This window comes from Morchella sextelata (genome assembly GCF_020137385.1).
Source record: "Morchella sextelata strain SCLS chromosome Unknown scls_2, whole genome shotgun sequence".
In the NCBI taxonomy this organism is placed as follows: domain Eukaryota; kingdom Fungi; phylum Ascomycota; class Pezizomycetes; order Pezizales; family Morchellaceae; genus Morchella; species Morchella sextelata.
In genome coordinates this window covers 930,040-954,520 of record NW_025408617.1, presented here as the reverse complement: position 1 = coordinate 954,520, position 24,481 = coordinate 930,040, and the positions used below count along the sequence as shown (strand labels likewise).

At 47.2% G+C, this 24,481-nt stretch overlaps 7 protein-coding genes across 7 annotated transcripts; 3 read left to right on the top strand and 4 right to left on the bottom strand.

Annotated features, from left to right (window-relative positions):
- Window positions 1-5,123: 5,123 nt before the first annotated feature.
- Window positions 5,124-8,003, top strand: H6S33_005511 (uncharacterized protein; the record flags this gene model as incomplete). Its single annotated transcript, XM_044836865.1, has 2 exons — window positions 5,124-6,318; window positions 6,388-8,003. 2 exons carry the CDS (start codon window positions 5,124-5,126, stop codon window positions 8,001-8,003), a joined length of 2,811 nt encoding a protein of 936 aa, XP_044698820.1.
- A 2,855-nt stretch (window positions 8,004-10,858) lies between these two features.
- On the bottom strand, window positions 10,859-12,305 carry H6S33_005510 (uncharacterized protein; the record flags this gene model as incomplete). The annotated part of the gene is made up of 4 exons (XM_044836864.1): window positions 10,859-11,035; window positions 11,104-11,414; window positions 11,468-11,932; window positions 12,077-12,305. The coding sequence occupies 4 exons, from the start codon at window positions 12,303-12,305 to the stop codon at window positions 10,859-10,861; spliced, it is 1,182 nt and encodes a 393-aa protein (XP_044698819.1).
- Window positions 12,306-13,984: 1,679 nt separating this feature from the next.
- On the top strand, window positions 13,985-17,219 carry H6S33_005509 (uncharacterized protein; the record flags this gene model as incomplete). Its single annotated transcript, XM_044836863.1, has 6 exons — window positions 13,985-14,028; window positions 14,116-14,544; window positions 15,232-15,272; window positions 15,375-15,538; window positions 15,610-15,864; window positions 15,942-17,219. The coding sequence occupies 6 exons, from the start codon at window positions 13,985-13,987 to the stop codon at window positions 17,217-17,219; spliced, it is 2,211 nt and encodes a 736-aa protein (XP_044698818.1).
- An 899-nt stretch (window positions 17,220-18,118) lies between these two features.
- H6S33_005508 (uncharacterized protein) lies at window positions 18,119-19,406 on the top strand (the record flags this gene model as incomplete). Its single annotated transcript, XM_044836862.1, has 6 exons — window positions 18,119-18,131; window positions 18,196-18,293; window positions 18,341-18,362; window positions 18,426-18,574; window positions 18,634-19,278; window positions 19,338-19,406. The coding sequence occupies 6 exons, from the start codon at window positions 18,119-18,121 to the stop codon at window positions 19,404-19,406; spliced, it is 996 nt and encodes a 331-aa protein (XP_044698817.1).
- Window positions 19,407-20,317: 911 nt separating this feature from the next.
- Window positions 20,318-21,228, bottom strand: H6S33_005507 (uncharacterized protein; the record flags this gene model as incomplete). The annotated part of the gene is made up of 2 exons (XM_044836861.1): window positions 20,318-20,940; window positions 20,988-21,228. 2 exons carry the CDS (start codon window positions 21,226-21,228, stop codon window positions 20,318-20,320), a joined length of 864 nt encoding a protein of 287 aa, XP_044698816.1.
- A 704-nt stretch (window positions 21,229-21,932) lies between these two features.
- On the bottom strand, window positions 21,933-22,707 carry H6S33_005506 (uncharacterized protein; the record flags this gene model as incomplete). Its single annotated transcript, XM_044836860.1, has 2 exons — window positions 21,933-22,151; window positions 22,204-22,707. 2 exons carry the CDS (start codon window positions 22,705-22,707, stop codon window positions 21,933-21,935), a joined length of 723 nt encoding a protein of 240 aa, XP_044698815.1.
- A 325-nt stretch (window positions 22,708-23,032) lies between these two features.
- On the bottom strand, window positions 23,033-24,164 carry H6S33_005505 (uncharacterized protein; the record flags this gene model as incomplete). Its single annotated transcript, XM_044836858.1, has 3 exons — window positions 23,033-23,156; window positions 23,253-23,874; window positions 23,927-24,164. The coding sequence occupies 3 exons, from the start codon at window positions 24,162-24,164 to the stop codon at window positions 23,033-23,035; spliced, it is 984 nt and encodes a 327-aa protein (XP_044698814.1).
- Between the last annotated feature and the right edge of the window lie 317 nt (window positions 24,165-24,481).

Genomic DNA, 24,481 nt, shown 5'->3' with positions numbered 1-24,481 from the left:
GGCGATCGGTCCAGACAGGAAACAACCCTCTACCACAGCACACTGGCTGATGACTGACTGACTGCACTGCACCACTGCTGGTGCTCTACCACTGCCAGTGCAAGTTGAAGTGCCCCAACCCCAGGAAGAAGAGGAAGAAGACGAAGACTCTAGGAAGAAAAAGCCCTGCACTCGCGCTGCAAGACTGGCCCGTGACCCAATCACTGCTCTTCTTTGTGCAACCCTGTACAGGCTTATGCAGATGCTATTCCTCTTCCTCTTCCTTCTTCTTCTCTGCTTCTGTCTTGACTCTCTGCCTGCTGCTGCTGCTGCTGCTGCTGCTGCTTGCTGATTTTGAAGACTGTCTACCCCAACCACCCAGCCACAGCTCATCCACCCACTAACGCTCACTGAAGTCTGACGCACTCTCTCGCTCGCTCACCACACGTACCAGCCAGTGACACTCACGAACCACGAACCACGACTGCACTCCACAACAACAAACGAACGCGTGGGGACTCACAACAACCTCACCTCACCTGACCACGTGAAGCGAATCTCTGCTCTAGCAACAACCCCACAACAAACAAAACCCGCTGTTTCGTTTCGTTTCGTTTGACACACCCCGGACAAAAAAAAAAAAAAAAAGGGCTCTCGACGACAACTACCACAACGTTCTCAATCGCAACCGACCGGAAGAAACGGAGAAAAGAAAAAATCGAAAAAAATTTTCTTTTCACACCAAAGTATATGCAAGTACTTTCCCGGCTATTTATAAATGTTCATGTAGCAGAATAGCTTTTCCCAAATTGAAAAAAGCCCGTTTTGGTGATAATGTATGATCGAGTTCAAACCCGCGAGATGACTTCATCCGAACCAGTGGTCGAAGATAATGGGCTGTGGCGAAAAAAAAATAAATAGACGAAAACTGAATATCTAGACGAAACTCAATAAATGAATTAAAAAAACAGACTGCGTTCAACGTTGCTGTCACTATTTCGGTCCTGTCAAAGGGCGACGATAATACTGATAAGATTCCAGTTGTTTCGAACAGGTCAAGCCTCGAATGCTGCACAGCAACAGGAATAGTACGATAATAATACTTGTGGGGGAGAGGGGAGAGAGAAAGAGAAAGATAATAACGAGTCCACGAATAGGAGCCCGAGATGGGGAGAGGCAGGTAGAGTAGTGGGGTTTAGAGGAGGAGGGGACGAGGAGGTGTGGAGCGAGGGCCCAGAGAGCGAGAGGTCGAATAAGTAGTAATAGAATAGATGTATTCCGTTCTCTCAGAGTGACCATTCTTGCCTTTCCCTCTCTCTGCTGTGTGGATTGGGAATGCAGGAAGCAAGGAAACCCTTCCAATCGAGACTGAGGATGGAGAAAAGTCTCGAGAACGACGAGTTATATGGGAGAGATGCATGTGATGATCGCGCTTAAGTGCAAGCTGGGCAGACAAAATTGCCTCTGAAACAACGATGAATGTTGCTGTTGCTGTTGTATGTCTCTGCAGCTATCTAGAGTACAAATCCTCTCACTCTCCGCGCGCTTGAATGGCTAAAAGAATTATAAACATTTACGAGGATTAGTTTCACTCTTGTTCTTTCCCTAGTATTGCAATCGTAGAATCTATAGTGTTTCAACTCTTCATGAGCGCCTAGGCTTTGACATGGGTGTATAATAGATAATCTACAGATCAGAGAACGAAGATACCTACCTAAACCACTACATACTCTCCATGACCTTAGGTGACAACTAACGGCGGCTGTACCTACAAATAATTGATAGCGTGCAACTGATCATTGGCAAAGACAAGCTGCACTGCGGGATTGATAGGTCTACTATTCTACTAGGTATACGTATCTGTATTCCACCGTTTCGGTCGTTCTCAAAACAAAAGATACAAAAACAACAACCCTGCGCAATGTACAAGACTCGTTAAGGACGCGTAACCTGCCTCATGAGCAAGGCAATTTTACTCTGTGGGGAAAAAAAACAAGAGTTCGGGGAGCCGACGTTGTTGAATACTGTTTAGTTAATTAAATTTTAGTCTACCGGAATGTTCCTACTACTGATGATACCAATCAATTGCTACATGTATCGCTACAAATATTTGTAAGTGTACATACATGTATAATCTAAAAATTGCAGGAAGGCGACAATCGAAAGATGCCGGATAGCCTTATTTATAGAAAATAAACCTCCCGCGTTGTTCGGTCCAAGTTCCATATCACCCCCAATAGGATGAAAGGAGCGATCCCGAATAGTTGTATTTTCGATCATTGCTCGGCGATACCCCACCACATATATACTTTTCCAGCAACACACATATATGCATCTATTCTTTTGTTTATCACAATCTTTTGTTTATAAATCCCCCTTTCCTCCATTATGCACATTCCATGATACCCGTCACCTCGGATCGTGATAGCTTGGCAGGAATGAACGGGCAGACACCGCGTGTCCGGAACCAAGGATGCTCTCTACATCCACAGTGGCGAGCGCCGCGATGAGCAGCACCCGCAAGGCAAGAACTAGAGTAGAAGAAGAGTTGCATGGGTGGTATGTGCGCGCAGAACGTTCTCTGCGGCATGCGGCGTTATGTGAGATACACGCTAGGAGTAGCGTTCTTGTCCTGAACATCTACAAAAGTAGATGTTTGTATTGATACTTACACTCAGGCAGCCCACCCCCCCCCCCCCCCCCCCCCCTTTGTTATAGGGTGCGAGGAAAAAAATGTTCCCCCCCCCTTTTTCATTTTGAAGGAAGAGCCACCATCGAGATCCTGGGTGTGTTAAGTTACTCTACCTACATACATCGTACATGTGCACGCAGTGTCAAATGTATGTATCCGGGGCTTCTTTTTTTTTTCTTTAGACTAAGGCGAGAAATCGGATTATGATCAGCCAATCACTCCCCGACCCAGAAGATCGGAAACCCAGAAGATTGGGGTGCTGCCCTTTAGAAAGTGAGGACAGAGCAGTAACTTTTTTTTTTCTTGCCTTATGTAGCGCATATGCTTTGGATTACTCAATATTTCGCCGCGGGGGGAGTTAACTGACATCGATATCCGGCACGGATCCGAGCGATGAAGAAGCGATGGAGTGATGAGAGGTGATGGGGGAAGAGCAAGCAAGGAGGCAAGCAAGCACAGATCACAGCCAGGAGTCTGAAGAGATGATAGAGGGCAACGGTTGGTGAGCGAGGCCTCAGAAGAGAGCACGCTAACTACACTGTCTAGTCTCGTCTTGCCAAGATCAGCAAAGACGTCGCGGGACCCCAGCTAAACAACCGGGCCAAACAAAAAAACCGGTTGACGAAAGGTGTCAGGGCGTGCAGCCAACCAGACGAAAGAAACCCGCCAGCTCAGAACGAAAAGAAAAAGCCGGCATCTCGTTTAGGACGGCAGTAGTAGCATCAGCATCAGCAGCAGCAGCAGCAGCAGAAGCAGTTACAGAGAAGAGAAGAGGGGAAATGGAAGGATCAATGTGATACTAGCTTCTGCGTTGTCCATTCAGATGGCCTGGATCATGAGAAGGGAGGGTGGTGGTGGCCATGGAAGAAAATTGATTTTTTTTTTCTGTCTTCCCTAGAGCAGAAACACGTAACAGAAACACCGGTAACGGGACATCGAAAACCGAGATTCTTGAATACATGTATACACGGTTGAGATACCGGTATGGTATTCAACCAAGGTAAACATCGTTGAGAAAGCCGAGGTGCTAAATACTAGTGCAATACCTAAATGGGTACAACATGTAGGGACCTTGATCTGATCTACTATACTTGTACCTCCTACAATTTGTTTTAATGGATCTACGTAAAGGTAAATAATAAACATCAAACACTGAATTCCTAGCTGTAGACGTCAGTCAGAATTAAAGGTCCCTCCTCCATGATCACTTTTGGAGGATTGCATGAGATGTAGCTTCTCACATGGCTATATCTAAAGATCCCTAACAACATACATGTATCTTACTTATGCTCCCCATACATACGTGTACCGTACCTTTGGAGTAGAGACAACTTGTTCCTCATGATACACAAGGGACGCACATCTTAATCTTGATTCCCACTCACCCCTTCCTTCTTCTGTCGTGTTTAATCAATTCCCCCAAGCCTAGAAACACATCATCACCTCTATCTATCATCATCATCGTCCACACACAGCACCTTCTGCTTCTTATTCACCCCCCCCCCCCCCCCCCCCCCACTACCCACTACCCACTACCCACTATCCAGTAAACCGTTGTTCGTGCCATGCTATCCATGTAATCATCTTTCTACACCCGCTGGCCAATCCCAACAGTCCTTATCCTTCCGTCCGACTTAGTTGTGCTCACGTTTTCGGCCACCGCTACGTGTATCACCACCTATCTGCCTGGCCTACATCGTACATACATTCATTCCTTCAGGGTTGTTTTTTCTCCACCTGGCCGCCTGCAACTCGACAGCCCGCAGGTAAAACAGAAATACACCTGGAGAAAGAAAAGAAAAAAAAAAGAAGGAAAAAAAAGAACCCCTCCATATTGAAACGGGAAAGGAAATAGATCCCAAGTGTTTTGGGCATTGGAAGGAGAAAAAAAGAGCGGGGAATTATTCCAAACTTTGATTTGAAACCAGATTTTTTTTCTTCCCCAGAAAGAAGCAGAAAAAGAAAGAAAAGAAAAAAGCACTCTCCCTAATTCGTCGCTACGCAAGGATTTGACTGGTTACATACCCGAAGCACGACAAACAGCCGCGAGACACAGAGAAAGAAGAATCCCCAAAAATCTCATTCCTTACTGACCTTTCACTCTTCCATCCAAAATTAAGGAAATTATTCAAAGTAAAGAATTCAGTCCCTCAGGTGATTGCACACGTACATATACACACAAATTACAACCCCCACGCTATCTGTCAGAGCACTTCTCTCGAGCCCTTTCGTCAGGTTTGTGCTGTCTGCGACCGAACTCGACCGGCCCAAGTAACTCTGGCGTTCCGCAAGCTACCTCACCTGCATCCGCCACGCTGACCTCCCTTGCGTCCGCCGCCCCGACAACGAACGTACACTCAGACTGGACACACAGGTTCAGTTCCGGCGGACCTTTTCGAGAGCGAATACTGAATCCGATCCCCGTCCCTCCCGCGCGATACCTACACGGGTCATGTCGGCCACAAGGTTAGCAGTAAATAACAAAGAGCTCCCTGCAGGTGTCGGGGGAGGTGGAGGTGAGGTCGTCGTAGGCGGAGGTGACAGCACCAGCACCAGCAACACCACCAGAGGTGGCAGCAATACCGCTAGTGGAGAGGGAAGGACCCACGAGAGGAACTCCGCCGATTTGTTGGCAAGCATCGAGAAACCCTCAAGAGACTCCTCACCCATACGCAGGAATCTCTCAACTGCTGGTCTCGTAGACAATAATCTGGCTCCCCCACTACATAACTTCAACAAGAGGAGACCAGGCTCTGTAAGGTCTGCAAGGTCCGCCGCAGCTTCACGAGAAACCTCTCCAATACGTTCAATCTCAGCTGCGGCTGCGGCTGTGTTGAGAAATTCCCAACAGCCGGACCTCCAGCAACCACGTCCGCAACGGCCACTACCGAACACATCCCATTGGCCTAGCACATCGCGTTTAGGTCTGTCAAGATCGCCTCCCTCGGGTTCACAGTCACCTGCCCCGTCACCCCTCAAGTGGAACGAACCCACTATCACCCCAGCTTCTCTCCCACCATCCAGAGCATCGCTGCGAGAGAAAGAAGTTGCGGTGGAGGATACTGAAGATTCAAATCCACCATCCGGCATGAAGACTCCCAGAAGCAACGCCAGTCCCTCATTGGCGACGGTTGTGGAAAGCGTTTTGCCCAACAATCCAAACCAAGGGGCCAGTAAATCGTTGTCAGAACAGGTGGCAGCCCTGGTCGCCCGCCAATCAAACAATACCCACACAATTCATGAAGAAAGCGAATCAGAAGTTTCTGTCGAAACGGTCAAGGGGCGTGGCTCCAGAGCCCCGTCAATAGCTCCATCAATATCCTCATCAATAGCCCACTCACTGGCAGAATCCGAATCTGAGTCTGGGTACAAGAGTGAGGATAGATCCATCCATGGGACTTCCAGGGCACCACCTCCATCAAAAACGTTTAGTCGGCGGCCGACAGTGATGGGTTCCGATAACTTCTCCGGGAGGATGACGGTGGAGACGGAGACCGTCACCTCTGTGCCTCAAGTTGCTCTTGGTGCCGGAGTGATGCCAGGCGGGGCTAGCATCAGGAGTAAGAAGAGCACTGACACTATCCGACAGCCGAAAAAGAAAGACAAAAAGTTGTTGAGAAAGCCAGGAGGGGCAGGAAACAGTAACCGTACGTTATCCCCTGTATTTCCCTACATATGGATAAGATCATCACTAATATTATCTTTGACTACCACAGTGACTAGCAAGACTGATATCTTTGCTGCAAAAATTGCTGAAGCTGTTGATGAAGCAAACTCCTCCGACTCTGAGGAAACCTTCGTTTACGAATCTAATCCTCCAGAACCACCAACTTCTCATCATCGCCCAAGAGGATTTCACCACTCCCGAACACCGAGTGCCACATCAATACAAGGAGGACCGGACCCCAGAGGACAGAGATTACCATTGCTATCGTCTATCGATGGCAACCAGAGTAGTAGAGGGAAGGGGATGAAATTCGCCAATACTTCCAACAATAGTAGCAACCTAGGGAACGAAGTGCCTGCCGGAGATGGGGTTGGAAATGAAAGAAGCGCTGGGAGTAGCAGCTCAAGGGCCGGTGAAGCAATGATGAGCGGAAAGGACAGGGAGAATGGAAATACTAGGAACCAGAATGGACACAGGGCAATACTAGCCGAGGAATCTCCGTTTCATCATCACCCATCTCGCAAAGGATCACGACACTCTCTTGCTGGACAGCACAATTCATCAAAAACATCATCACACTCTAGTACCCCGCTAAATGGCTCCGCATATCGAAACAGTAACGCCCAAAAGAGGATTCCTCGCGCCATACAATCATATGAGGCAGATGTAGAGGCAGGCTTTGATGAAAGAGCACCGCTTATGTCACCCACTGGACGGTCGGGCCGTCGCCGCGACAGGGATCGTCCTCACAGACCTAACAGTGGATCACTTCTACAACAGGATTATATCCAACAACACCGTACCAGAGGCTGCCTCAGGACATATATCGGATGTATAGTTGCCGTTGCCGCCGTGATTTTGATCATGACTGGTGTCGGGGGATTCCTGTTTGCAACTACAAAGGCACTATTGGAAGTAAGAGTTCTTAACGTGACAGGAGTTCTAGTATCGAAACAAGAAATCATGCTCGATCTGGTTGTTGAAGCTATCAACCCTAACGCGATCCCGGTTACCGTTGGAAATATGGACGTCAACCTATTTGCGAAGAGTTCTTATGTGGGTGACAGGAAAGGGAAAGATGGAGAGGAACCTGGAGAAGGGGGAGGAGATGGAGATGGAGATGGAGATGGGAGTGGTGACGGTGACGGTGATGCGGATGATGGTAAGCGGAGTTGGTGGGGAGGCAGAGGGAGGAAGGGCAGGACAGAAGAAATCATCATTTCGCAGAGGGGATACAGCTCCCAGCTCTCGATTAGAGCCCATCCGAACGGTAACGTCGATGAGGGAACTGACCCCCCTGAAGATCTCCCTGAAGGAGGGGACCGGCAAACCATGCTTCTTGGACGGATCTACAGCTTCGACTCGGCACTCACCTTTGAACCTTCCCCACTCCGGCACAAAACAACGATTTCAGTTGGTGAATTGAGGTTAGCTAAGCCCGGAAACAAAACCGAAGAAGGCGGAACAGAGAGATGGGAAAGAGTCTTGCAACACCCCTTTGAATTGATCGTTAGGGGTGTGCTGAGATATCAGCTGCCGTTGAGCGGAAGGGTCAGGACAGCGCCAATCGGGGCTTCCGTGATAGTTCATCCGGACGGGTTGCTGAAGACGAATTTAAAGAACAATAATGAATTTCACGATGACGATATACGAACGGATAAATAGGTCTGGGGGTGTTCTTCTTTCTTTTATTTTTTATGGCTTGGTCTGTGGGGGTGGTGATTTGAATAAGTGGGTGTTCTTCTGTTTTTGTCTTTTCTCTGGTGCTGGATCGGTTTCATTTGTCTTTTGCTTCTTATAAGTATTTCTATTTCTAAATCTCCTACTTTTCATTGAAAAAAATAAACAAGGCGCGAAGGAAGATTGGTTTATTCGTCATAGCATGGGTACATCAGACTATTGAGATGGAAATAATCGACAACGGCTGGCGGGGAAAGCATGCATATTAACTGTTCGAAGATCGCGACTTTGAGAAAAGAAAAGGGGTTTTGTATGTGTATTTTTTTGTTCTTAGTTTCTTTCTTCGTTAGAGGTGATTTGGAGTGTTTTTTTGTTTTTTTTTACTCTTTCTCATGGCTACATTTTTTTACGTTTTTCTCCGATGTCGTTATTCCATGGTTCTTATCATACCCATTTTATTTTACTGTGAACTTTGTTTTGTGTCGTATCTGAATTGTTTGTAATCTTGTCGACGGCTCATGTGTACTGGTACGAAAAAGGAGTATCCTTTCGCCTCTCTATATTTTAGGTTCTTTAGTTTCTCTATTTTCATGAGTTTCATAACCCTTCACTTTATTCTTTGCCTCTTACTTACATACTGAGCGCGTACAAGACATAGTGTAATTTGTGAGTGTTTGTGTGTGTGTTGTGTATGCTATTGTTCGAGGAGCGAGAAAATAAGTAAATACCGACCCAAATCTAACTTGTTCTTTTTTGGAGACCTACTACACCTATCTATCTACATATTTCAATGCCATAACCCGTACCTCTCTCAGTGGCATTAAAGGGAACGGCGTAAACAATTCCAGTAACTATTTCGAGGTCTCTCTCCCGCACTAGGTTTCAAGAGTAGTACCGGCCGAGCCAACCAAGGACAGGGATAAAAGAAAGCCATGGATTTATCAGTTACACAGACCCAGCCAGTCGGGACATCACTCACAGAAAGTAAAAAAAAAAAGAGTCCATGAATCTGAGTACTCTACCCTAGGCATAGCCAGATGAATGCGGGAATCTCAGCTAGGCAGACTCGTGGTTTGTCTAAGACTTCGAATCATGGGACGTGTGGCCCGCGGAAGAAGAGTAGGAGGTGGTGGTGGTGGTCACCGGTGGAGGGTTGTGTGTCAGTTCGGTTGACGAGAATCAATCATACCAAACTCCTGACGGTCCTGCGCTGAAACACAGCTATCGCGATAGTCATCAGTATCGTACCCACCAACAATGGTTGCCTATTGACGATATTGATAATAATTGGAGGATTACCTAAGACTGCCCTTTCTGGCGAGGCAGTACAGTCGTTCGCCGATATAACGAATGCCAAAAAAGCCACAAATTTGCTATAACGAACGGGTTTCGGTGATCCGAATCTAAATTTCACATAGAAACTTGCCTGCTATACCGAATAATCTACTGTATCGAACGGAAAACTTTGGAATATGCACGTTCGTTATATCGGCGGACGACTGTACTTTAGTACTCTAGGCCATGCAGAGTAAGCTCTAAATTCTAATATAAGCAGGCGGCATGTTCCGGGTCACGGATTATCACTCGTGGACTTGTGCTGCCTTCAAAAAAAGAAAGCTACAGTCGTTCACAGGGTGAGGACGAACACTGGGTGTAGACGAACAGGGATTTTTGGACGATGGGAAAGATCGCTTTGGCAGCTTGGCTGTTTCTTGCCATATTAAGAGTCCTGGTTCGTCTTCACCCAGTGTTCGTCCTCACTTCGTGAACGACTGTACCTATCCCTTCGTCTGCTGCCCCCCCCCCCCAAAAAAAAAAAGCAATTGTGTGTGGCTTTACTAACAGATCCTGTTATCTCTCTTATCAAATAATAGATCTCCCATACAAATTTAATTCCTGTATTATGGGGGGGCAGCATCGCCGGACTATGGTATAGTATTCCCGGCCGTACGGTCTTTAATCCCCAAATTCTACGTGTTTCTCATCAAGTACCCAAGTACATGAAATATACTTACGATTCAGATGGTGGTATGTTGTGTGTCTCTGCTAGTAGCCCACCTCCCGAAAGTGAATCTTGTGGTCGGGATTAGTGCTACGTGGTACTCCTCCTCTCCCTTTCTGTGCATCAATCTACCCCCATTTGCGGACGAATATCCCGAAAACTCGTGATCGGAATCTCATATCGCATTTTTGTTTTATAATAACTCTCGGGGATTATAATGTAGCAATTAACGTGATTACGGTGTATTGTTTCAACAATGCAAATTAAAAACGGTTCTTTTAGACGCCCGGGTATCTATTCTTATCGTACCCGTACCTCGGTACCGTTTTGGAGATGCATGAGTGGGGTGGGTATGGTTAAGGTTGCTTAATTTATTCCCGCAGAGCCTCCAGAACAATTTATTTACCAAACAGGAAATATGTCAAGCTTGTCATGCATTAAAAAGATTTAAAGATTGTGTAAACGCCCGCTGCTAGAAGAAGATAGCACATGAAAACAAGATACGCAGTGCAATTGAGAAAAAAAAAAAGAAAAAAAAAAGCGCAGAGAAATTATAAACCTGGGAGATATCTACTACTCGGTCCTTGGTTTAGGGATCCAGAGATGTGCATGTGTAGAATATAAAGTAAAATCCTAGAAAAACTATTGAACCCTAGAGTAATAGCTGTAAATACATGAGCATCGATCCACAGTTCCGCTATAAGTTGATAGTCGGTACGTGGGCTGCCCCGCCTTGCCGAAGATGAGCACTTGAGTTACGGAACAAACTCTGCCATAGAAACCTGTAGTACGATCAAGGGTTAGGTGGGTTTGCAAGTTTTAGGCGAAGGAGTTCCGCTCACGCTTCACTTAAAAGTATCTCCATCTCCTTCTCCCCCCAGTTCTGCGTCGGGAGAGCCTGGAGAAACATCATAGTTTCCTGGAAGTCCATTTTCTGAAGCGGTTCAGACCATTTGACTAAAAACGCTGCGCAAACATAGAGATGGAACTCCGAGAATCCTGCTTGTCCTTCTGCCTATCCTCCCGCATGTTTATTAGTGATACTCCTAATAAAATCGCCGACAGGAGTATCCGCAAATTTACCATATAAGTATCCCACATTCTGATGGTGTTCTTTACGCTAAGCTCCCTCATCAACATACAATTCATCCATCTGAAACTGAATTGAATAAACTCGACTCCTTGCTCAGCAAGGTGCTTTGTCAACGAGTTATCAATTCGCTGCACCAAGTCCCGTAGACCAGCGACTTGTCGCTGGATACCAGGCTGCGTATGTATATAATTATCCTGAATACCATCCAGGAGCTTGGTCAGGCACCAGAAAGAGTCCGCCTCGACAACGTCTAGGACCTCTTTAGGCAAGGAGTTGGGATTGAACGTCTCCACTTCTCCGTCTATTTGAATGTTAGAGATAGAGCGACCAAATACTCCAAGGAATGAGTAGTACCAATATAGGCAGAAAGGAAAACCTGAAAAAATGGCGTCACGAGGTCATTTATCCCTTGAACGTAACCACTAGCTGGATGTCGTATCGCCCAAACGTATAATATCCGCTCTAATGACCTCTGGGTTGTCTCGAAACCATAAAGTGGGATGTGTGGGTTCGTTCTGGGCACATCAATGGATATTTGGTGCCAGATAGTCTGATCTAGACCAGCAGTACCTCTCACAAAAGCCTGTTTGACACCATCTATAAACTCCTTTCTCTTTCGTTCCAAGGTGTTTATCCGTCTATCACTATTTGCAGGCAGATAGCCAAGCAACATTTGCCACGCCATGGGCCGCAATTCATCTGGAATGCCATTCCAGGATATCTCGCGCAATTCATTCAAATCGACAGTTGAGGATTGGAGTATACGCTTAAACTTATTTATACGTTTGATACGAGAGTTAAGTCTCTCAATCTCGGCCTCTGTGTGGGTGTCGGCAGATAAGGTTGGGTGATATATCATATGCAGGGAATTACCAGGGTCTTTGCTTATTCAAAGGATAGAGCCTTTAGCTTATTGTCCCAGGAATTGGTTCCGTACTTTTTGTGAAGGAATTACGGACTCACCCCTAACTAAACCCTCGAACTGCGGTTTCAGTCCCTGAGTGTCTTTCCTGCGAGTACTGGGATACGTTGGTGCTCGGGAAAGATCTGTAGAGCTGCCATTACCACTGAGCTTAGAGCTGACAGCCGGTCGGTGCTCGATGGACCGTGGAGGCTTTGTCTTCTGCTGGAGAAAATCATCTGCAGTCTCATCTTTCACGTCTGCGTCCCAATCATCATCCGTTTGAGACATGAAATCTGTAAAGTTTCTCCCAGGTCGATGAGTTGGGGTAGGAAGTGGAGGGGATGGTATAGAAGGCGGTGGAGTCTTGGGCCGCACGGAGCTAATCTAGTAGTGAGATGAGTGATATTTTTAAGATAGCTAACGGAGAGGAAGCATTACAGTGACTCAAATTTCAACATGTCTGCATGAGAATAAGCAGCCCCGACAATTTTTGAGGGGTCTTGGGTCCTACAGCCATCCTTCCATGTCAGCGGGCAGGGGCCTTTGGAAGAGAACATGGGGGGGGGGGTACAAACTGCGAGCTGTCACGTTGTGAGGCAGCGGCCGAATTACTCGAACGACCTCTCCAGAAGGACGAGGGTGAACTAGTTTATTCGTAGCATCAGAAACATATACGGCAGATGTAAATCTCATGATGCTGCTGTCACAGCAACAAGAAACACATATTTGGGGGAATTACTCTGAACGATCTACACCCAGGGTAACAACGAAACACGGAACATTGCATTAGCATATTAAACTTTTTGGTAAGCTCCGAGGATATTTATATTCTGCGTGAAAGGGCGTGGAGCAGGTGGGGGAGATGGATGACATGCCAACTTGCACCATTTCCTACGCAGTGCAATGCAAGGCGGCGTTAGCGGATTCGCTTGGATGTAAGCGAGAAATATGGAAAGAGAGGTAGGATCGAGGGGATATGAAGGCGAGAATGATTATGCGCTTGTAGCATGTACATGTACTTAGGTGGTGGTGGGTGACGATGGTACAATGGGTGGAAGTCAAGGTTCATGAAGGCATGTTGTAGCTACATTGCCCACCAAAGCAAACATGATGAAAGAAGGAGCAAGTGCATACCTGTTGTTGAGGGTCCTGCTGCTTGGACTGGGACCATATTCCGCGCATCGTGAGAAATTAGGCCGGAGAGGTCGACGGCGGCGGGCGGGTGGGGGAGAGGGGTGTACAGGCTGGGCGGCAAGATGATAGAGCAAGAGTTACTGTCTGTATCGCATGTATGTATGTAATGCTGCCGAGCAGATCGTCAGGCGGTAACGCCTGATGGTGCCAGTCAGGATCCCTCTCAGAAAAAAGCGTTAGTTACTGTATGTGTATCTGTATCAGTATCAGTGGAGTGGCAGGTTTGGCTGAATGCTGTTTCATAGGCCCTTGTCAATTAAATATACTCCATGCGTTCATGTGTATATGCTTAATGGGTCTTGTTTTGTCGGTATCACGAAGTTTATCCGTGCCAAGACTGTGGAGACCTCTCAATACAAAACGTTCACTCATCGCCATTCACGGAAGAGTCTCACAACTTCTTTCCCTCAACCCCTTTGGCTCTTGGTTTGTCTCCGCAAACGACATATAAGAAGTTTGTGTGAAAAGGAACATTTGCACACCCATATTAATAATCTATTGGCCGATTTCATAATACTGAACCTCGTCCCCTGCTAGCCGACTCTATTCTGTGTGTGCCTTGCAGACCTAACCCGCGTTCTTCTTCGGTCCATCGCATCAATACTACGTCCACACTCCCAGAGCCTCCTTTGATTTCACTTAAATCAACAGACCCCCCTTCCGTCTCTCTTCCACATCCATCCTTGTGTCAACGTTCTAACACAACAGCTACAACAACCTTTGTTCAACTAGTGCCCCCCCGTTATTAACAAATAACTTCTAGCTTTTTCATAATGGAGGCCGACGAGTTGATGGACGATGATCTCTTTGCTGATCTGTGAGTAACAATTCTCCGGTCCGATGGCTTTGTTCGAGCGGAAGATACTTTGAAGCGCGTCATGGCTGATTCTCCTGGTTCCCATAGTTACGGTGACGATGAGCCTTCAAAGACTGCACAGGCAGAGCAATCAAAACCTGCACAGACACCTGTATCTACACCAGCTCCTGTGGTAGCGGCTGCCCAACCTGCTGCCCCAATCACTGAGAACAATGTGCCGGCAACTTCATATGCGCAAGAGGCTACTCCTGTCCCTACTGTTGCCCAAAAGGCTGTTGATCCCAGGGCCCCTCCCCCATCTCAGCCCACTCCTGTTAACCAACAGCCTGTTAAAATTGAGAATCCGTACGCCATTGAGGAAGAAGCTGACACATATTCTGGATGGGACGCTGCTATGAGTGGCTCCAATGGTAATGATAGTGGTGCTTACGGTGGCTATGGATATGATGGAGCAGGTGGAGCAGGGGGGTATGGAGATGGGCAGGTATCTGGGAGTCCAGCGATTAAGGAGGACGGGTGCGTATTTATATTATACTTCTTTTTTTATGTTTGCACTGTGAGGGTATTCTATGAAGCGAGAGGGGGGACACAAAGGCTAGGACTGGTATTAAGGCATTCTTCGATGGAATTTAGCTGGTTAAACAAGGGCTCTGAGAGGAAGGTCAAAGGGATAGGGTAGATATGAGATAAAGGCATATTAGGAGTGGAAAGTACATACATCCTACTTCGACAACTCTACTATCTCGAGCTATAACTACTATATCTACCGCGGCGAAAATTTCGATAGAGGACCTTGGAGTACAGGGGAGCATCCTGCTTTGTCATCTACCTACTGCTATTCTACTCTACCTCTACTTCTATACGAGAACTAGCTAGCAGTACAGCATTAAGATGCACGAAGGATAGTTTGTGTACGAGAGCAAGAGAAAATGGGAATCAAAGATTGGCTTGGACTCCAGATACTTTTTTTCCAATATTCTACATCAACAAAAGAATTCTCGAAAAATATGCCTTTCACCCTTTCACCTTCGAGGTCACTAGTCCACCTCTTTTGGGGAAATCATTGTCATATCCCAACAGTGACAATGGCATATATCTAACCTACTCTCGCTTCATGGGGGACCCGAGTGCTTGCATTTTCGCGTTATCTCTGTGTTGCAGTTATAGGATTGAAGTTGACTAGTGTTTTTTATAACTGTGTAGGAAAATGTTCATTGGTGGCTTAAACTGGGAAACAACTGATGGTATGGCCACATAAGACACTGTCTATCACTCTTCCTTAATCCTGATAAGTCTATCGCATTGTATTTTGATCACCTGCTAAGCGTACCTTGTGATCAATATAGAGTCACTGAAAGAATATTTCAGTCAATATGGCGAGGTTATCGAGTGCACTGTCATGCGCGATGGCCCAACTGGACGATCCAGAGGATTCGGGTTCTTGACCTTCAAGGATCCTAAGACTGTTAATATCGTTATGGTGAAGGAGCATTACCTTGACGGCAAAATAGTGTGTACTCTGCCTCTACTTATCATAGTATGAGATTTCCGGCGCAGACGTTTTTTATTGACAATTGCTAGATCGATCCAAAACGTGCTATCCCTCGGGACGAGCAGGAGAAGACATCTAAGATCTTCGTTGGAGGTGTGAGTCAAGAAGCGTCAGAAGCGGACTTCAGAGAATTTTTTACACAATTTGGCAGGGTTCTCGATGCTACTTTGATGATGGATAAGGACACGGGTAGGCCCAGAGGGTTTGGCTTCGTGACATTTGATAGTGAGGGTGCAGTCGAAAATGCATTGAACTGTAAGACATTGGAAATTCTGGGCAAGCCGGTTTGTAGATCACTTCACGAATATTTGAACACGACTCCGTTCCTTATGACTATGTTAACTTTGCTCGTTGTATGTAGATCGAAGTTAAGAAAGCCCAGCCTCGCGGTAATATCCGTGAACGCATGAACGCCAACTTCGATGAGCGTGATGACCACAGAGGAGGAGGTGGTGGTGGTAGCGGTGGTGGTGGCGGAGCTTTCCGTGATCGTACAGATCGTCGTGACCGTTTTGAAAACCGTGACGGCTCTGCAATTGGCTCTAACAACTACAACAATGGCGGTGTCCCACAGAATCAACCTGCACAAGGTGGTCAACAAGGAATTTATGGTGGGATACCGCCACAAGTGATGGCGCAATACTACCAAAATGTCCAGAGATACATGCAGGCAATGCAAGCAATGGGCCGTGGTGCAGCCGGGCCGATGCCGATTGCGAATCCAGCAATAATGCAAGCTCTTGGAAGAGGAGCTGCCATGAACCCGGCAATGATGCAGCAGATGCAGCAGATTCAGCAAATGCAAGGCCAACAAGGCCAACAAGGCCCCATGGCCACTGTTGGTTCACCGGGTCCTCCTCAATCCGGCCCACAGGGAGGATATGGGTCACCACAACCACAAATGGGATATGGTGGACCCCAAGGACCTCAAGGCCAACAACAAGGCGGTGGGAGCTATGATAACAATGGTGCTAGCTACCATGAAATGCAACAGGCCCAGCAGCAGGCCCAGCAACAGCAACAACAGCAGCAACAGCAACAACAGGCCCAGCAACAACAGAATCAATACAGGCAGCAAAGAAATTTCCAGCACCATCCATCACAAAGAGATTATCAGCCACCTCAACCACAACCTAGCTCTTGGGAAGGGATGTACGATGATGTGCCTCCACAGCAGCAGATGATGCAGCAAGGTCGAATTGGTATGAATTATATCCCCCATTTTGTTGGCCCTATTTCCAGCCCTCCGGAGGTTTATCCTAACGACAAAGAAAATTCTTTTTCCGGTTCCTTTGGTAATTCATATAATAATATACCCCCTACCTCTTCTAACTCATTCCCCTTCTCTATCTCTCCCCCTTCCAACTCTCAGGCCCATTTGCTCTTCACTAAATCTCGCGAAGTTGACCATGGATACTCTTCTCCAGGAGGTGGTGGTGCACCTTATAGACAGAATGGACAGGGTTCCGATGGACCCCCTCCCAATGCGCCTACTGGACCACGAAATGCAAAGGGTTCCGGAAGTAACTATAGAGGAGGCGGAAGAGGTGCAACTGCAGCCAGGGCCAATGATAGAGGCGGTGCCGGGTATGGTGCTGGATATAGGGGTGGCTATCACCCTTACGCCAGGAACGGCTAGAGATTTTGCAGTACACACCTTCAAAACTGAAGGTAAACGCAAATAATCTAAGTAAACTGACAAGACGATCAGGGTGGTTTCTGTGCTTTTTTGTCCCCTTTTATTCTCTTACCTATTCTTTCTCCCTACTCCGTCACCGATCTCATTGTTTTATGATCGAGCCTAGTATTTTCTCTACTTTTTTATAGGATACTAGGGAAAGGTGGTTAATTGAATGCATTGTATTTTTTCCCCCAACCCCTATTCTTTTTTTTCTCTTTTTTTCTCTTTTTTTCTCTTTTTTTCTCTCTTCTTTTCATTCTTCTCTTCTTATTTCTGTTCTCAAATGCTTGTTTCTTTACTTACAAGATATATCCAGGCCTATGTGTTGATGACTGGGAAGAGGATGGCTAAATTGTATATGTATCACCAAAAACACTACCATGTTAATTTGTGAGGTTTCGGCCCGGTGTAGGTAGAGATCGCTAGCAGGATATAGTGTATTACTAATGTCCATACTAAAGATAGTAATGATCATCTTGAGTATTGAGTGATGTCTTGTGAACATAGCTGGTCTTTGCTTGAACATTTATAATACGGCCCATATGAATTCCTTAGATTCCAATTTACTTCCAATTCACACGCCTCATTATACTCAATCCACTTTAAAAAAAGATCTCAACTGTGGGTAGTGATGTTACGAATGAGTTGGGGATCAAGCTTTGTAGAGTGAGAAACTATGATCCAATTACAAAACCGTTCTCGGAAATCACGGCACGCTTGGACTTGTCTTTCTAGAATCGCCAAGAATTGACGTCAATCGAGAGGTCCCCGCCCAACGACCCCCACTAAACACACTACAAGCTCCAAGAAATCGATTAAACCCAGGTCAATTTTGAATAGCTCACAAATTCACAAATATGCGCGCAATCGGTATCTCTAGCTTCCTCCCAAGAGCTCTGTGATCTTGGGCCCTCTGCTAATGCTTCCTATACAGACATCAAGAACGGGTCTGGCCCTGCGGAATCATTGTTTATTAATGAGAATGTTGATACTCCAATTTTGAAGGATGGAGACATCCTTATACGGGTCAAGGTAGGTAAAGTATTCGTATTGAATAACATATCGCTAAAGAAGCAAAGGCCTTCGGGTTGAACAGGATGGGTAAGCTTTAAGCTCCTCAAGGATAATAAATCCTCGTATAAATATACTTATATATAAGTCCAGATCTATTACAGAGAGAGGGAAAGTACGCAGTACCACCCCAGGCGCCAAAAACACTCGGTGTTGAGTTCTCGGGCATTGTGGAAAAATTGGGCAATGGTACTACTGGCTTCAAGGAGGGCGAAAAGGTCTTTGGCCTAGCTTATGGAGGAGTAAATATCCGCCCACTCAGGAATCTCAGGGCTGCGATTTAACCCCCTTTCTGGAATAGGCATATGCGGAATTCATTGCCGTCTCAGAAAAAATGTGTATGCACATGCCTGACGAACTATCCTACGAGCAAGCAGCAGGAATTCCAGAAACATGGATAACAGCCACCCAAGCTCTTTGGACCATCGGCTCCTTCAAGTCGGGCCAGAGAGTGCTCATTCACGCAGGTGCTTCTGGTGTCGGAATTGCTGCTATCCAGCTTGCTCTCTCTCATGGCGCCTCGGCTGTCTTCATAACTGCTGGTTCTAATGAGAAGATTGAATTCTGCACGAAAACCCTTGGCGCCACAGCAGGCTTCAACTACAAGACTCAGGACTTTGCTGCAGAGATTTTAAAGGCGACTGATTACGAAGGCGTTGATGTTGTCATTGACTTTGTTGGCCAGTCTCACTTCCAGAAGAATGTCAAGGTCGCGGCAAAGGACGGGAGAATTGTTCTTCTTGCGTTGCTCTCAGGGAATATGGTGAAAGAGTTTGACTTAGGACCGATCTTGTATAAGAGACTACGGATCGAGGGATCAACGTTGAGGAGTAGATTACCGGAGTATCAGGAGGCTTTGAAGAACAAGTTCCAGGAGGAGGGGCTGCCTGGCTTGACGAGCGGAAAGTACAAGCTTTTTATTGATAAGACGTACAATTGGAAGAATGTGAGTAACCCTCTCTGTTTGTTTTACCAGTCTTGCGCATACTAACTATAAAGTGATAGATTGCCGAAGCGCACAAACATATGGAAAGCAACAAGACACAAGGGAAGATTATCTGTACAGTTGATTAAGCTTTAAACTATATATATGTGCGAGTATGTATTGTAGTCAGTGGCCTTCATCTTAGACTACAGTGAAACCACAATGGGATTTTTATCCTCCAGAATTCGAGGATGAAACAATACCTCTATCTTCGTAGGATAAGCAGTGTCTTTACAACCAAAAAACCTGGTAATTGATGTTGGCAAAGGAGAAATTGTGCATGTGATATAGAAATACAGAAACAATGTGAAAAACCGTTTTTATTTTTAATTATAATTTAATTTATTTACATTTACGTACTATCCGGTACTGTATATATATATATGTATAAAAAAAACTGTCAGCCAGTTTGCAATTCGGCAAAAGTGTTAGTGGTATCTGAGACTGTAACATCTTTAATTTGTAGTAGGCCACAAGATAGCTTGAAGCTTCAATCTCCTTTGAATAAGACTATAAGTTCGAGAGGCTCTAGAGAAAAAGAGTTTCTCCGTAATCCCTCAAATTTATGGTGCCATACACCGAGCTTGAGCTTCCGCTTTTGCTTGCACCTACACGAAAGGTTGATCCGCCCTGCCTGGTATTACCGGTTTCTGCGTCTTTTTCGAAGCTTGATCAAAGCGTCAGTACCAGGAGCAACAGAAACCTGTAATACCACGCAGTCGGAGTGAATCCCTTAGGTAGGGAAGTCATCTTAATCAGCTCACACTACTTGCTTAAGATTACAGGTACGAGAGTACGAAGGATACTCATGCGGACCCTCGACCCCCTAGCAGTTTTCTCGGCACCAGCTGCTCTGGTGCAACAGTCGCGCTTCCCTCCTCTACAGGGGCTTCGCCCCCGTACCCCCTTCCTTACAAATAAATTCAGTAAATTAAAATAAGACTTCGTTAATAATAGACATTAGAATTAATTATTAATTACAAAGGCCTTGTCCTCTAGCTCACGTGACTCCCGCCAGACGACTGAACAGCTCAAACTCCATCCTTTCCGCTGCCTTCGGGCCCTCCATAATCTCTCCCATCATGTCCGAACCGGGCGGGAAATCAAACTCAAAGACAGGCTCGCCAGCTCCCCTCATATTCGCCAAGACAGCCTGCCGGAAATGCCAGCGCAACAGCTGGTCGACGGGCCTACGAGGATCGTCAAGGAATTGCTGATCGATATGCCTGCCGGCGATACCATGGCTATCGAGTTGAAAGCAGACGATCTTGTAATTATCGTCTGGGTTGATCGACACATCATAGCCGTCAAAAAGTTGGTGTATATCCGATGCAAGTAACATCCCATTTTGCACAGAGTTGATAGATCCTCCAGTACTTGGCTCAATGGTGATCCAGCCACCATAGTTACGCTCCATCCAGTGCCCTTCGTATGCCAAAGGAAAGATGTGCGCAGCCTCGAAGCCCCTCCAGATACCATACTGAGCACTGAGCGCTGGTCGTCCCGTTATAACGCATCGCCGGTCTCGGTCACGGACAGCATCACGAAACCCTGCGACACGGGTCCCACTAGACACCGACATCGTACGAACTAGCCAAGACTCGTCATTGACAGTGATAGAACCTATTGGAATCAGCAACTCAACGATGTAACCCGTTGAAGGAACCTACCATCCGTGACAATGTAGAAATTGCCAGGCCGCAGCGCCTGCTCATCCCTCTGAACATCCGTACCATCCTCATGTCGCAAGACGTAGTTGCTGTCGAAAAACAGGAAGACTTCCACCATCGAATAGAAGTTTGCATTCGTCACACCGTTTGTGAGGATCAGACCTCCGAGAACCGGGCCGGTGGGGTCGCTTGCATTGTAGATGTGGACGTCACGTCCCAGTGAGCGACTAGGAATGGACATGTTGATCGTTGATCGTGATCGCTATCGCTTGGTTGAGGGTTGTTGTTGACTATCATCCTTCAGGTGTGTAGAAGTCTAGGAGAGTTCTCCTAGTGGTGGGGGGGAACGGGCGCCGCTGCGGTTCCAGTGTAACCAACGTGGGGCCAGGCGTTGGTTCCAAGGGTAAGGGTTCAACCCGTGGCTGAAGCGTGGCTTGAACGTAGACCTGAGCATGGTGCCAGGTCCCTTACATACAAATCTGATATCACTGTGTGAATATCTTAGGCTGGTTCCAGGTGCCAGGAATCTGCTAGGGAATCATAAAGGGCCTCCGGCCCCTAGCAGATTCCTCGGCACCTTGCCAGGGATCATAGAGGTGCTTGACAGCACCCTGGCAGATTTCTAGGCACCCGCCTGCTGGCGTTTGTCGACAGTCGCTAAGCGCTCCCTCTATCGCTCGGGCGGATGAATTTTGTCAAATTCGCGACCTGGACCGTGCACCATTTAGTAAGGGAATTATCTTGCTTTTCCCAGTTGCTAACAACAACAGAGCCAATCACGAATTTACAATAATTACCACAGAAGGCTAGTGATAGCTGAAAGAGGGAAGTCGCGAATTTGACATAAGTCATCCGCCCGAGCGATACAGGGGCTGCGCCCCCGTACCCCCTCTTCGAGAAATAAATTAGCAAAAATAATAGTATTATCGTGCTAAATACACAAAACTAGGGCTCCTCCACCACCTTCCAGTTGCGGCCGAAGTACATCTTCACCCGACGTTTCCTATAATCCTCCGCCTTGAAAATTTTTTTCATATAACAAAAGTCGGTACCAAGAATGTTAACATCCGAAAAGTGAGAGTTAGCCGATGGTACATGGATTGGGTGATCATGTCCACCAATTGTGACTATACCCTCAGTATCGAAACCCATGAGTTTGCTTGCCTAGATTGCCAATTAGTACTTTCACGAGTAGGGCCGTCCTTGCGATACTTGCCTGAGCGGAAAGGTATGTCCACGGAGACCCACTGTTCACGATGAAAAAAACCCAACGAGCCTCCTTCTCATTGGCAACAACAAATGGGACAATTGTCCTCTTGTGGAGGCCATATATATACCCTTCAGCGACTTGAACCACCTCTTTGGCATCAGCTTCGGTCGCCTTCGAAAGGTATGGGATACCTAATTCCTCCGCGATTGTAGACTCCAACTTCCCATGAGTAATGTCCGTGAGCAAGACGTCGTATTCAGTCGGATCGGGAGAATATTCTGGGTCGACATCGTGGATGTCGGTGAACTCGCCGCGCTCTAGGGCCTCTTGCTGACGCTGCCTGATGACAAAGTCCTGCGGATCAGGATGCGAAAGAGAAAACCGCCGGCGGATCGTATCGTAACTCGGAGGCCCCGAGTAGGGAACCGGGATGGTGTGTACCGGACGCGAGGTCAAAATGCGAGACCTGGGAAGAGCCTTGGCTATCTGGCGGCTGGCTGATCTGAACATGGTTATGATGAAGATCCTTCGTTGGTGATCAATTCTGCTCGCTCTACCATTCTACCGTCCTACCGAAGTGAGAGTGTTGTGTGGTTGCTGGCTGTGTGCCGTCTTGCGTCGCATCGTTCAGGGTAGATGTAAAGGAGATGGCGCTTCCTGTGGGAGGGCGGGGACACTCACCTATATACCCTCCCGCGGGAGGGCCGGGTAACAAGTTACTTCCGCCTTAGACGCGGAATCTGGTGCGTGGCGCTGGTGTCAAGGGTAAGGGTTCATGCAGTGGCTTGAACGTACATCTCAGACTGGTGCTTCGATCCTTACGTAGAAATGATAGTCACTTGCGTGAATATCTTAGGCTGGTGTCTGGTGCCAGAAATCCTTCTGTCGCGCGCTTGTCGTTGTAGTAATCGTCGGCTAGCGCCTCCTCGCATACAGGGGCTGCGCCCCCGTACCCCCTTCTTCCCCAATAGAATTCAATAAATTAAAAAGACTTAGACATTAGAATTAATTGATTACAAAGGCCTTGTCCTCCAGCTCACGTGACTCGTGCTCACGTAACTCCTGCCAGACGACTGAACAGTTCAAACTCCATCCTTTCACCGGCCTTCGGGCCCTCCATAATCTCTCCCATCATGTCCGAACCGGGCGGGAAATCAAACTCAAAGACAGGCTCGCCAGCTCCCCTCATATTCGCCAAGACAGCCTGCCGGAAATGCCAGCGCAACAGCTGGTCGACGGGCCTACGAGGATCGTCAAGCAATTGCTGATCGAGATGCCTGCCGGCGATGCCCTTTCTATCGGTGTTGAAGCAGACGATCTTGTAATTATCATCTGGATTGATCGACACGTCATAGCTGTCGAAGAGCGCGTGAATGTCCGCTCTTAGCAACATCCCATTCTGAACCGAGTTGATGGATCCTGCGGGCTCGGTAGCCGGCGGAATGGTGATCCAGCCACCGTAGTCATGCTCCTTCCAGTGCCCTTCGTATGCCAAAGGAAAGATGTGGGCAGCCTCGAAGCCCGTCCAGGCACCTCGGGCATTTGCCGCTTCTTCTCCGGTAATAACGCATCGACCATCTCGCTCGCGGATAGCATCACGAAATCCTGCGATACGGCTTCCAGTACTCAGCGAGACCGTACGAACCAGCCAAAGCTCATCATTGACGATGATGGACCCTATTGAAGCTACGAGTCAGCAGCTGACCATTTAGTCGTGGAGGAAACCTACCATTCGTGTGAATGTAGTAATTCCCTGGCTGAAGTGCCTCCTCATCCCTCCGAACTTCCGTGACGTCTTCATGCCGCAGAACGTAGTTGCTGTCGAAAAGCAGGAAGACTTCCACCATCGAGTAGAAGTTGGCGTTTGTCACACCGTTGGTGAGAACGAGACCGCCGAGCACCGTAGCGGGATTATTCGCATCGTAAATGTGGACGTCGCGTCCCAGTGAGCGATTAGCAACGGACATGTTGATCGTTGATCGCTATCGCTTGGGTGAGGTTTGGTGTTGACCATCGTTCGGTAAGTGTGTAGAAGTCTAGGAGAGTACTCCTAGTGGTGGTGGGGAACGGGCGCTTATATAGGTGTCGGCGGCCGCCCCCAGTGAGCACTTCAAGCTAGTCAGTCGGTTTCGCTAGGTACCACGAACAAACTATACCCTGCTTGCTTCGTCGAAAAGGCTTTGCTTAATTTCTTTTTCGGGATGAATTTCAGAGTGTTCATTTGAACTAGGGGGTCCATCCACCTCGCGACCACGAGTTGTTACTCTTGATATCCCCAGTTGGT